Genomic DNA, 13101 nt, shown 5'->3' on the forward strand with positions numbered 1-13101 from the left:
GATTACTCACCCATATGCTCCATTACTAATCAGTTTAATTGTTTCAAAATCACTTTCCCGAGGCTTCCTCTGCAGCTTCAGTGAGGTATTAGAGCTCTTCAAAGTAAGAGATGAGAATGAACAAAGTTAATAAAATACTTTTTTTCAAAACTGGGGAGAAAAAACCCAAACAAAAAACCAACTATCACCAGGCTGTCACACTGATGAACCAGGTAAAAGTTCTGGACAGCCAGCCACATAGCCAACCAAGGGGCTCCTGAAACAGAGCTGCTTTTTCATCAAACAGGTATCTGCTGCACTGCAGCAAACTGTCCACTTCTCTCCATGCACAGGTTACAGTCACCAAGGCTTCTGATAAAGTAGTTACTGGCAATTCTTATCTTGAGTCATGGACTTCTGTGAATTCCACATGGCACTCGTTGGACACTGCCTTCCCATTCTAGTAAATCTGACTTTTGTATTACAGCTGGTAGCAGCAAACTGATGATGAGCCCTTGTTCACTCAAATAAACTGGGCACACTTCAAACTAATATTAGGATAGAGCGTGATATAAGAGGGAGGATGGTGAAAATAGACAAAATGAACGAGAAAAAGACGGAAAATAAAAACACATTAGTTCTACCCCTAAAGAGGTCACTTTAATCTACTTCTTTGTCAGAACTTTTTCAACACCAAGTTGCCCTCAGTATGGCAAAACCTTTTTTCTAGTTTGAATTTTTAATTAATCTTGAAGATGTGTGAATTAGAATTGGGGTTCAGGGCGAAAAGATGAAGGCACCGGACTCCAAATGCAAACTTCCAAAACCACAAGATCTTTTTCAAATGTCTTTTGAATCTCTAAGAAATTCCATGATCCTTACCCAGGCAGTTTAGTAACAGTTGGAAGTTGAAAGTAGAGGTGGTTTAAACATTTTCAATTAAGTGCTAAAAAAAATTCAGTGCAAGACTAGTGAAATGTTAATATAATGAACTACACAGGAAGTAACAGAGAGGACTTAGTAATTGTTCAGCCCACTTGTCTGTCAGTACAGGATTCTTTCTAATTGCTATTTATGATGTCTGTGAGCACTTGGAAGTTACAGTTCCTGTCACTCCCCATGTGTTTTTATTCCACAGCTACATTTTGAGATGTTTCCAAATATACCCTCTATAGTTTTCTTTGCTGATTTCACCATCTCCCCTATTTACATTCCTTCATTACACCACATTATTCTTTCTGAATTTCTTCAGCATTTGCACAAGACAAGTAACTTCACAATTTCAATTGCATAGCTAACGTTGAGCCACTTTGCACCTTAGATTCAGTTAAATACTTTGGCACCTCCCTTAAGCCTTCTAGTTATTTTGTCCTTTCCCCAGTTTGTCAGTAAATGCTGCTCAGGTCTAATAAAATATTTCAAATGTAGATGAATTAAAGCAGCAAAAATACCTTCTATGTCAATTGCAGAATCCTTCACAAGTGGCACTTCGCCAAATATAAGAAAATATCCCAATATAACATGACCTGTACCAGAGGATGATGTTTTTTCTTATGTATTAGAACAGGTCTAACAGATAATCCATGCCTGATAACATTTGTAAATACTTGTTAAAGTACCACTGAATTACCTAGACATCCCCGAAAACTGCTCTTGTTTTCACTATCCACTTGCACTGAAAATGAAGACTAGGTTGTAGGAACTTCATCTACTCTGTTGACTGAAATCCAAGGTATAAGAACCAACTTTTAAAAATAAGAATTTAAAATAATCGCATTTAAGCTCAAAATCAACGCGTCCAACTTGCTTTACTTTTGTCATCCCGAGCAAACATCTAACAAAATATTATTGTAAGATACACAACGTGGTAGGCAAGTGCTTTCAAATTCAGATTCAGAAGAATGATGCACAACCGTTCCAACTGTAAACTAACTTTCTGAATGCAGCCTATTTGCTAGCATACTCATTTCTTCCTTCTCTCTTCACTGGATCTGTTTAGAATTTCTCAATTTGATCATCAGTTGCCTCTGTGAATGGACTGTTTTAAAACCTCTTTAAAATACATTGTTTAATTAAACAGTTTACCAATACTTCTAAAAAAAAAAAAGGAACACATCGATTTAATAGAAAAAAAGAAAGCAGTGATGGATTTTGTGGTAAAGTTATTGCCATATGGTAAACACTTACTTTGTGGAATATGAAGACACTGAGATGTCTAGAAAAATAGGTAGAAAGCTTGGTTATACCTTTTGAAAGCCTTCTGCCTGACGAGCTTCACAGAGTTAGTGTGAGTATAACCAATGTTTACTCAATCTGTTCGCACATACCAGGAGAAACCAGAACAGGCAGGGTTGGGGGAACACAACAGATTTTCCTTGTTCACATTCAGCAAAAGAAGCAACATAAGAGGGAAGCTTACATTTATCGATTCTTCCGTTTCCAGAGTGTCTGCTGTCCCACTGTCACAATTAGCTAGCTGAGCTATTTCTGTAAAGAAAAAATAAAAACTTCATTTTAAATTATGGAAAATACAAAACTAAATGAAGCACAGAACACATGAGAAGTGACATCTTTCTGGAATACTTAATAGAAAATTTTAAAAAATTTAAAAATTAAGAACAAAGCCAAAAGCAAAACAACAATAACAACACAAACAAACCCTGTAGCACTTGAAAAATAACTTTCAGGGCATCTCCAAGCATATGTTAAAAAATCCACTCAGGAAATGAAGACTTGCTATTCAGTGCTTATGTAATAATCTTCCACTGAAGCAATGAAGATAGCCATGAAACAATGAAAAGCAGTATCATTTTCACTGCTGAGACCTGGGAATTCCAAGAGCTGTGCGCAAAGTGTGCACTAAGGGTAAGACAGCACTAATCTGCTAAAACTCCTGAGGATTTCACCCTCTGAGGGGCTAACAGTAGGCCCCATCCTTGGGCTCCTTCACAGTTACAGCAAAAGCTTCTAGTTTAAATCTAAGACAGGACTCCAAATAGTTTGCTTCTTCTACAAAGAAATGCTGCTAAGCTTACCAGAATAAGCTAAAAGTCATTTTCATGGAAGCTTATCACTTACAGTCACTAACACAGATAAATTCTCTGGGAAAGTAAGATTTTAGAAGCCTACAACTTTATCAGATTGTCCCTGCTCCTGTCAACCTATGCTGCAGAGCTCCCAAGCCCAGTCTGTTCTTCAGAGTAGGTAGTAACCAAGAATTCATCTGGGTAAAAAAAGCCACACAGGACAGCCAGTACTAAAAGGCCCCAGCAACCATACAAATATTTATTATATATCTTACATAGGCAAAGATGCAAATTCTACCACAATTATGTCTTGCAAATCAGAAATAAGACCACCTAAAATTTGCAAGACTAGTTTTTATCTCAAGACTGTTAACTGAATTTATGATGATGAAATATAACTGAATATTCACACAGAATACCTAAACTGGATTTTTCTATATAAGAAGAAATTATTATTACAAGTGAAATGCTCTGCAACACTTTCTGCAATTTTTAAAGCAAATTAAGCACACAGATAATTTTCTTTTGGAACAGCTAAAGATTTAAGGAGTAACTGTCATTTGTAACCACTATACAAATCAAAACATGGTAACTGTAAGAAACAGAAAAAATTAGAGTGTCACTTCAAAATCCAAACAGATCTTTAAAGTGTTAAACAAGCTAAAAAATATTCCAAAAATTAAGTCCATAAACAGTGAAAAATATCCCCACTAGAACAAACAAAATCTTGAAGAAAAAAACTTATATAGGCTGAACCTGAAGTGGATTTTCCAGTCAAAAGTCACAGTTTTGTGAACACAGGGGTTTCAGAATAGAAGATCTGATGAAATCTTTATTGTATGGGCAAGGACCAAGAGAGCTGGAGTAATATACTTTGACAGCCTTCTCAAATGAAATGACTTTCATAAATAACAAATTAAAACAATCCTTTTTGAAACAAAACTTCTGCAAAATAACCGTTATCTGAGAAACCCATATTATTTGCAAGCGGTAGGTACTAATGGGATGGAACCAAAAGTCAGTTTGCAAAACAGGGATCTATGGAACCATTTTGCAGTGCCTGAAGTGATTTTTCAAGCCCATCTAAATACCATTAAACATCTGTCCTTTTTCTTCCATTGATTTAAACCTTTTCTGAAGGCTCATGATTCAAAAAGGTAAAGATGGTAATTTAAAAAACATGGGGGAAAATTTCTCCCCAAGGAACTCTTCAGAAATGCAGCCATCTCTCTCTGCTAAGTGATTAATCTGTTGTGGTATTGCTGTCACTACAGTATAAATTTATCTAGCATCATCACCAAATAATACAAGCATCATTTCACTCAAAGAAAGGACACTACAGCTATGAAAGCAAACAAAGGAGGCAAGGAGAGAAAGATCTAAAGTAGGTTGCATTTTCCTGCAGATGAAAGAAAATCCTTTGCATGAACATTGAAGACACAAATTAACATCTTCGTTGAAAATATAATTCTGTGTTACAGGATAATTAAGTAGTGCAACTGCGGTGCACTTTTTTTGTTTTGAAAAACTTGGCTCTGCTTTTTAAATTTTTCTATTTTTACATAAAAGGGCTTTAAAGGTCTAGAGGATGATATTCCCAGAATATTTTTATAGTAATGAATGCAGTGCTCCCATTAATTCCCTCAGTAAACCACTAATTCCAGGGCACAAACCCACAGTGTCCCTCTTTCATTGTTGCTTAAGTAGCATCCCTATATATAGAGACATCCATTAACATCAAAACTAGATCATCTAAGAAGTCATTGCACAGTGATTTATACTGCTTATAAATATTACTTTTTTTGGTGAGTGGGAGGAAAGCATTAACACAAATCAGATGGCCTAAATTCCCTACTACATATATTCATATACATTAATCTTAAAAAAACCCAAACCACTAAATAATTCAATTTCTCAAATCTCCAACTGAACCAAAAATCAGTAATCCATAGGTCATACACTCCTCAGTATTTAGTGGCAAACCACACAGAACATTGTTCCCTTCAGAAAAAACAAACCAAACCCCAACATTTCAATTATCATTTGAATGCTTTGAAGTTTTTATATTCATTAATATTCAGTTTATGAAATATAGTAAGATATATTCTATATAATGGGAGCATACTTCCTAGATGCAGTATGCTCCCATTAAACAAATACTTAGTTAAAGAAAGCAGTATTCCTTATTTATATATAGGCATTTGTTTCTAGACTTCTCTTAAAATAAACTGTCCAAAAACCAATTCAAAGTTGTTATTAAACATGGGTAGTGACAGATTCTTGACTACTGCTTAGGAACACTTTTATCCAAGTGGCAAGGAAGAGTCAATGAGAAAGATAAGGTTCAACTGGCAGAACCAGAGTCAATAATACAAAATTCTCAACCCACACTCCAAACTAAATCTTGCATACTTGATCATTGAAGAATTGATGAATTGTCAGTTTAGGACAGACCAACAGCTCACCAAATCCTGAAGACAATGTTTATCTTGCAGAGAATTGCAATACTTCTTGATTTTTTCCAAAACCAAAAGGAAAAAAGTATTTATGCATATTTTCCTAATTTGTCTGGCTTCCTTTGCTGCAGTCGAAATATAAACAAAAAGCATCAAAGCTGTTAATCTGTATCTCAGACAAAAAATAATTCTAAATTTGGATGAGGAAGTTCTGTGAAGATAGGAAGTGGACTAATAATAGGCTTGACTTTCTTTAGATTTGTTAGTATAGCATTAACGTAATCTGTAACAATACTCAATCTAACTGAATTAGAACTAACCAAATTTCTGATACAACTAGCAGTGCTGAACTTTGCTTTAGTTCAGCAGCAGGGTTTTAAAACACAATATACTACTCTAATTTAATAACATATGTTCTTACATCATGAAAGCTAGCACAAAAAAGATTTATCATAGTTTTTTGCTATGATTTTGTGCTATCAAGCCCTTTCCAAGTCCTGGTTGGTAACACCAACAGACAAGCTAATTGGCACCAGCTAGGATAATTTTTCCATTATGGCATTTCTGCTAATTTTTTCCAAGTTGCAGAACTAGTACTGAATACAATGAACCAATTTCTATTTGTCACCACTGTTAGAACCTGGTCTCAGGGTAGCAAAGAAGATGATCTGGCTAGGACACAGAAGTAATTCTAGTTTTTTCAATGCTGTCCTTCAAAAAACCACAGAATGCCTTGGGTTAGAAAAGACCCTGAAGATCATCTTGCTCTAAGCCTTCCACCAGGACCTGGGACACAGAATCACAGTATCAGATGAGCTGGAAGGGACCCAAGAGGATGATGAAGTCCAGTTCCTGGCCCTATCCAGGACCACCCCCAAGAGTCACACCATGGGCCTGAGAGCACTGTTCAATGCTTCTTGAACCCAGTCAGGTTGGTGCTGTGACCACTTCCCAGGGGAGCCTGTTCCAGTGTCCAGCCACCCTCTGAGTGAAAAACCTTATCCAACCTAACCCCCCCACCCCACCACAACTTCAGGCCAATTCCTTCAGACAGATCCTGTCACTGGTCACCAGACTGGTCCTGTCACTGGTCACCAGATCAGTGCCCCTCCTCTTCCCCTCAGGAGGAAGTTGTGACTGCAATGGTGCCTCCCCTCAGTCTCCTCCAGGCTGAACAGGCCAAGTGCCCTCAGCCACTCCTCATCCTGCTTCCCCCCAGTGCCCTTCACCCTTCCATGCCCTCGCTGGACACTCTCCAGTGCTGTCCTTCTTACACTGCAGCACCCAAAGTGCCCCCAGCGCTGGAGGTGAGGCTGCCCCGGTGCAGAGCAGAGCAGAGCAGGACAATCCCTCCCTGTCCGGCTGCTGATGCTGTCCCTGATGCCCCACAGGACACGGGTGGCCCTCCTGGCTGCCAGGGCACTGCTGGCTCATGTTCAGCTTGCCATCAGCTTGCCCAGGGCTCCTTTCCATGGCACTGCTCTCCAGTTTCTCATTCCCATCTTTCTGTACATCCAGGGTTGCTCCATCCCAGGAGAAGAATCTGACACTTTCTCTTGTTGAATTTGATATGGTTGATGATTGCCCAGCCGTCTAATTTTCAAGGTCTCTCTGCAGGGCTTCCCTGCCCTTGAGAGAGTCAACAGCTCCTCTCAAGTCTTCTATCATCTGCAAACTGGCTTTGTATCCCTCCCAGTCCTGCACCCAATCATTTTGGAAGATGCTGAAGAGCACAGAGCCTAAGGTGGAGCCCCATAGAATCCATCTAGAGACAGGTCACCACTCTGATGTCACCCCATTCACTGCAACCCTTTGTGCTGGACCCATGAACCAGCTGCTCTCCCATCATGCGATGTGTTTCTCCATCTGTGTGCTGGACATTTTGTCCAGCAGGACGCTGTGAGAGACAGTACTGAAAGCTTTACTGAAATCCAAGAAGACGGACACCAATTGGCTTCCCTTTACCAGCTAGGTGTGTTACCATGTCACCTTCCACTAGACCACACTGCTCAGAGCCCCATTCCGTCCAGTCTTAAACACTTCCAAGGATGGGGCACCACCACTTCTTTGGGCAACATGTTCCAGTGTCTCACCACTTTCACAGTAAAGAAAAATTCTGCAGTGACAACCTCTCCACTGGAACCCAAGTTCTCCCAAAAAAAACCCCCAACACAGACTCAAATTACACAGAAAATTAATAGGATAGTCCTCTCAGAGACTCCTCCAAGATGAAGGAACCTGGGAACACTGAAAGACAAACAACAGCTCAACCAAGGGACCTTTATAACTGTGCTTAGATGACAGTCACCATCAAATTATCCCATTAAATTCCAGCTATGAGGAAGTTGCATTGCATTGTCAGGCTGGAAGAAGATGAGAGGTATCATTGATACAGTGTATTTGTTGATGATATTTGCAAAAAAAAAAAAAAATCCTGTTCAGAAGAGATGGCCTTTTAAATGTGTTTGTTTGAGCTTGGGAGAGTACAGTTGATGTCAGAAAACACTTGCTCTGCTACCATCTTTAACTTGACCCTTTTCAGGTATCAGAATGATAGAACACATTGAGAAAGAAGAACCTAGAAACCTATAGCTGCACCAGGAGATTCACTTACCTTCCAGAGGATCTTTATTTAAGCCCAGCTGGCTAATAATGTATCGAGGGATATCTGTTTTAATGCCTTGCCCTTCTTTAGCATGGCCTTCAGCTGCTTCCAAAAGATAGTAAAACTCTTCAGGATCAAATTCCTAGAGGAAAAATAATTGTCATCATTTTCTCTATTGAAATTGGTTCCTTAGGGTCTAACATAAAAAGTTCCTTTGCTTCTTGTAACTCCACATATATGGCATGTTCCTACTAAAAACAGTACCTCTTTATTCTACTAATAGTAGTCTATTGATCTGTTCTGATTCTTATATAGTGTAACACAATGTAAGCAATGGAACTGCATGTCACTATTTTAGAGCAATAATTTATAGAGAAATTATTTCTCATCAAAACTTCATGTAATACTGAGTGAAATGTCCTATAAGAAGCAAAAATAAGATTTCAGAGAGAAGACTATCTTCCCGCACGTGTTTGCTTACAAAAATCTACTACAACCATGTAAATATATTGCACTACACTTTTTACTTCTGAAATAATAATTTCAAGTATTTCTAATCAATATATATGTACTGTGTTTTATGGAAAATACAATTTAAAAATCACTAACTTTAGAATGAAGATTAAATTGAAATTTAATTTAAAAAATCTGAGCTTCATTGATCCAATTGTTTCAAATTCAGAAATTAAACATTCTCCTGTGGGAACTAACTATATTACAACTATCACTTATACCAAAAAGGCAAGCCTCAACAAGAAACAAAAATGAACAAAAGGAACAGAAACTCGAAACGTTACGCCCATGTCCCTTGGAAATACATTTATTTTACTACCTTTTATAGAGTATAAAAAGAAAAATACATTGAAAGGAGCAAAGAAGATTATTAAAACAATGTGAGTGGGATTTTTTAACACAATTTCTCTCCCTACTGGCATGAATTCATACTAAAACATCTGTTCATAGTTATTGCGTTCTTCGAGGTGTTTGTGCCTATAGGTGCAATCCTTAACAGAGTAACAGCCATCAGTTATTAACGTAACAAAATACATTTTTTCCTCCAGTAGGTCAGCTCTGTCACAAATATCTGTAGAGGCCAGGCAGACTGCTGAGATAGCTAATTTCCTGATTGTTTTGCAACCAAACATAACACCGTGGAATTTTAGACTATATGTTGAGTCACAAGGCTCCTGTCCTAAATCCTCAGGCTACTCAGAACTTGTAAAGTCAATATCCCGACCCAGAAGACAGCTTCTGAAGACAGCTTGAGAAATTTGGTACCATGCTTCATTTGCAAGCATCAAAACTGCTGCAGCTAAAATGAGCAGGTGCATCGTGTCTGAAATAAAGTATCTTTAGAATTTCCAGTCTTATGGAAACAATCTTAGTTTTACACGTGTCATGAAACAATCTTCATCATGTACAACCTACTGCAAAGGACTTAACAGTGAACCCATGAACTGTCGAAGCTGCCTAACTTTATTAGCCCAAAGTAACAGGAGGCTGCAAACCTGCCCAAAAACCTGAACCAATAACTAAACAGTACATGCTATTTCAGGCTTAACTCTCCTCATCTTACACGCCATCCCCAGCTGTATCTCTTACATGTTATTCTTTGGCACTAAAGCAGCAAACAGCACGATGTTGTGTGCCAAGATTTCTATTCACTTTTGTCATGAAAACATTATCATCTCCTGACCTGCTGCAGTGACAGATAAACAGCTTCTCCTCCACTTACTAGCAAGACAAGGCAATTTCAAAACAGGTAACTTTAATCATATGAATGTGTGTGTTTGTGTGTACAATAATCTAAGACACACATATACATACACAGGTCTGAATAATGAGAAGCAATAAATTATTTTCTGATCTTCACTTCCAAATCTTATTTCATTTTCCATATACAAATGGAAAAAGAATATTTAAATAATTGGCAGTAGCTCTTATCACATATGAAACCGTAAAACCTTTATTCATATGATTATCAAGTAAACTGTTATAGGATTTCACATGCTATGAACAGCTGAGACAAGACCACCATCAGAAAACTTTACCAGCTTTACTGCATGGTATCTGAAATGTCTGATGACCATGAAGCTAGAATTTTATCTTACAATTTTATTAACTTTTTTACAGAGGTTGAAGTTTTCCACACCTAGTATCTATTTCAGACAGATATTCTAAAATACCACACAGTAATATTCAAAAGTTTCTAGAGAGATGCTACAGAAAAAAATACTGTCTCTGTAAGTTTACAATTATGTTTATGATCTAGGCTTAACATCTTCTTGCATGAAAAACGTATTGTTTGTTGACTGTAGGCCAAAATTTGTTCAAGCTGCCTGTATGTGCAGAAACATATGATGTGGGGTTGTCACAATCCAGTTTAAGCCTCCTGAATATCCTGTTTTAAGTGAGAACACTAGAAGCAAGCTATGTTGGCTTTCCCTGCCACTGCTGCTTTGAAACTCATTTATGAGACACAGTCACACCTGGACTTTGCACCACTGTTCTTCCACCCACTCTAGCATTCCAGCAAAAGGAGGGGTGCAGGATGCACATCACTCTACTTGAAGGATAAGGCAGAGCAAGTAGCCTAGGATAAAATCCCAGCGGCATAAAGTGGGAACTAAGCAAACAGAGATTTGGACTAGGTCCCATTAAAACTCAGTACTTAGGGAGAATAAACTAATATGCAAATAGACCACCAAGAGAGAACTTGAATTGGAACCACAGAATCATTATAGTTCAAAGAAACCTTTAAGATAATTTGGTCCAGCCATCCACCCAGCACCACCACTGTAACTTCTAAACCACTGAATCATCACCCAGCATGAGATCCAAACACCTCTTGAACACTTACTTCCAGGTAACTCCACCACCTCCTACACAACCTATTCCAATGCTTGACCACTCTAACAGGGAAAAAAAATTAAAACATGTAATCTGAATCTCCCCTCTCTCAATCTAAGGGTACTTCTGGTAGTTCTGCACGCATCATATGAGAGACCAGCTACCACCTGGCACCTTCCTTTTAGGGAGCTGTAAGAGTGAAGCGGCGCCCCCGAGACTCCTCTTCTTGAGACTAAACAAACCCAGCTCCCTCAGCTGTTCCTAGATGTATTTTCTAGACTCTTCATGAGTCTTGCTGTCCTTCACTGGATGCACTCCAGCACCTCAATTAGAAAGCTAATACAGAATGATGATGCTGGGAGCAAGGGTTGATGGGAGAAAGCTAGCAAGCCTGTAATGGAAGGTGTAAAGTGTTATTAAGAAGTCCTGACTGCCTACAAGATGTATTTAAGAGCATTTCTGGATGTGTGATAATAGACAAGAATGCAAACCAGAAAGGAAAAAAACAAGGATATGAGAAACTGGATGATGTGGAGAAATATATAAACCCTGTAAATAGAGCAGGGAACAACACACTAGACATGGAATGAACTTTTCAGGGAAAGGAGTAAAACAAGTTTGGATTCAACAGCAGAAGCAGGACATGCTAAGATGTCCTCCTCTCTAAAGTCTTCCTTTTTATTTGTTTTGGTTGTTTTTTTTAAACATCCCTCATCTCTTTCCTGTTGATTCAGAGCACATATCTTATTTTTACTTTCCTTCTGAACTGCAAATCACAAACAAAAAAGCAACTGGGAACACTGAGGCTTGGTGTTTCCAAAACAAAATAGAGGCAGCTCTCAAAATGCCCGTGGCTGAACGAGCCAGGGTGTGGATTAACTGTGCCACAGATGAAGGGACTCAGCACAAAGCCAAAATCAGGTTGGAAATACTTCCTAGCTAGCTTACTAGCTCAGATTCAGTGTGACGCAAATGCAGTTATGACAATTTCAGGCATAACTTGAGTCTAGCAGCCGGCTGGCTTCCACATAAGCCTGCCAGCCTCAAATGGCTGTATGCAGCATCAACTTACTGATCTTATATTGGCAAGCAGAGTGGCTCAAAATCAGCTCAGACTGCCTGCCAGGCCTTTTAGACTTGGGCTGCCTCTGGCATGGCATTTGGGTGCCTACACCATCCTCCTGTGTACACTGTGTTCTGCAAGTGTTTATTAGTTCAACTGAACAACTGAAGCACACTGGCTCCGTGTGTGCAACTTCCCGCACCTGAGCCATCCCAGCTCCCACAGCATGGGCAAGAAAAGCAGAAACATGCCCACACAGCACACACAGTCTAACCCAGTGTGGCAACTTCGGTGCTATGGTCATGCATAAATAAATAGACTCTTCTGCTCCCTCTGGTCCCCACTAGAACACCAACTACTTGTGTATCTAGACAGCCTACTCCCTCTGCTGCTCTTATCACCAGATCAGGTACTGCAGAACTGACCTCAAGCTGTTTATAGTTCTGGCACTTGTTGAGTGCAACAAAATTATGAAACTATTAAGAAATGAGAAAACCACTAAGCAATTACAATTCTGGAGCAGTCTTCCCTAGAAATGGAGAAGTCTAACAAAACAACAGAAAAAGCCAACTGGGTTTAAACAGCAGCTTCCTCAGTTGATGAAAGGGATTCTATACCATAGTATCTGCAACAGCAGGGAATCAAACAAAACTGCAGGACGGTCCTGCCAGTACACTATATCCAATAATTGAAGTGGAAAGGATCCCACTAACAATGAAGCCTTACCACATGTTTGACGTGTTCCAAAAATCAATTGTAAAGAACCTTAAATAGTAAATCAGAGACCTGCCTGCACTACTAAGTGAAAAACACTACCTAGTAAGTGAAAACATAGTAAGCATGACCTTACCAGACATTCCAGTAAGCGAGCAGGACGAGCAATAACTATCAAGATTTTGCGAACAAGTTGTTTAACAAATGCCATTTCTCCACTCTCTGATCGCTCTTGAGCCTAAAAGACAAAAAATAAAGTCATATTGAACCAAATCACATTCAATGCACTGCTTAGGCAAGCAGTGATATTGAGGACATCTGTAGGGTCTGAAGCATGTACTTGAGAGGAACCGCACATCTATTTCAAGATGCTAGCAGAGATAACAAAGATCTGAGTAACACTGTAAC

General features: G+C 38.8%; 1 protein-coding gene across 1 annotated transcript in view; it reads right to left on the reverse strand.

Annotated features, from left to right (window-relative positions):
• The window catches only part of MAST4 (microtubule associated serine/threonine kinase family member 4), a 103057-nt gene that overhangs the window by 33904 nt on the left and 56052 nt on the right, over positions 1-13101 (reverse strand). The window contains exons 8-11 of the mRNA XM_058824326.1: positions 12830-12931; positions 8076-8208; positions 2399-2466; positions 11-96 (exon numbers count right to left, since the gene is read on the reverse strand). Coding sequence (XP_058680309.1) covers positions 11-96; positions 2399-2466; positions 8076-8208; positions 12830-12931 — 389 coding nt within the window. The remainder of the gene's footprint in view (positions 1-10; positions 97-2398; positions 2467-8075; positions 8209-12829; positions 12932-13101) is intronic.

The sequence above is a fragment of the Ammospiza caudacuta genome, chromosome Z (assembly GCF_027887145.1).
Source record: "Ammospiza caudacuta isolate bAmmCau1 chromosome Z, bAmmCau1.pri, whole genome shotgun sequence".
Classification (NCBI taxonomy): domain Eukaryota; kingdom Metazoa; phylum Chordata; class Aves; order Passeriformes; family Passerellidae; genus Ammospiza; species Ammospiza caudacuta.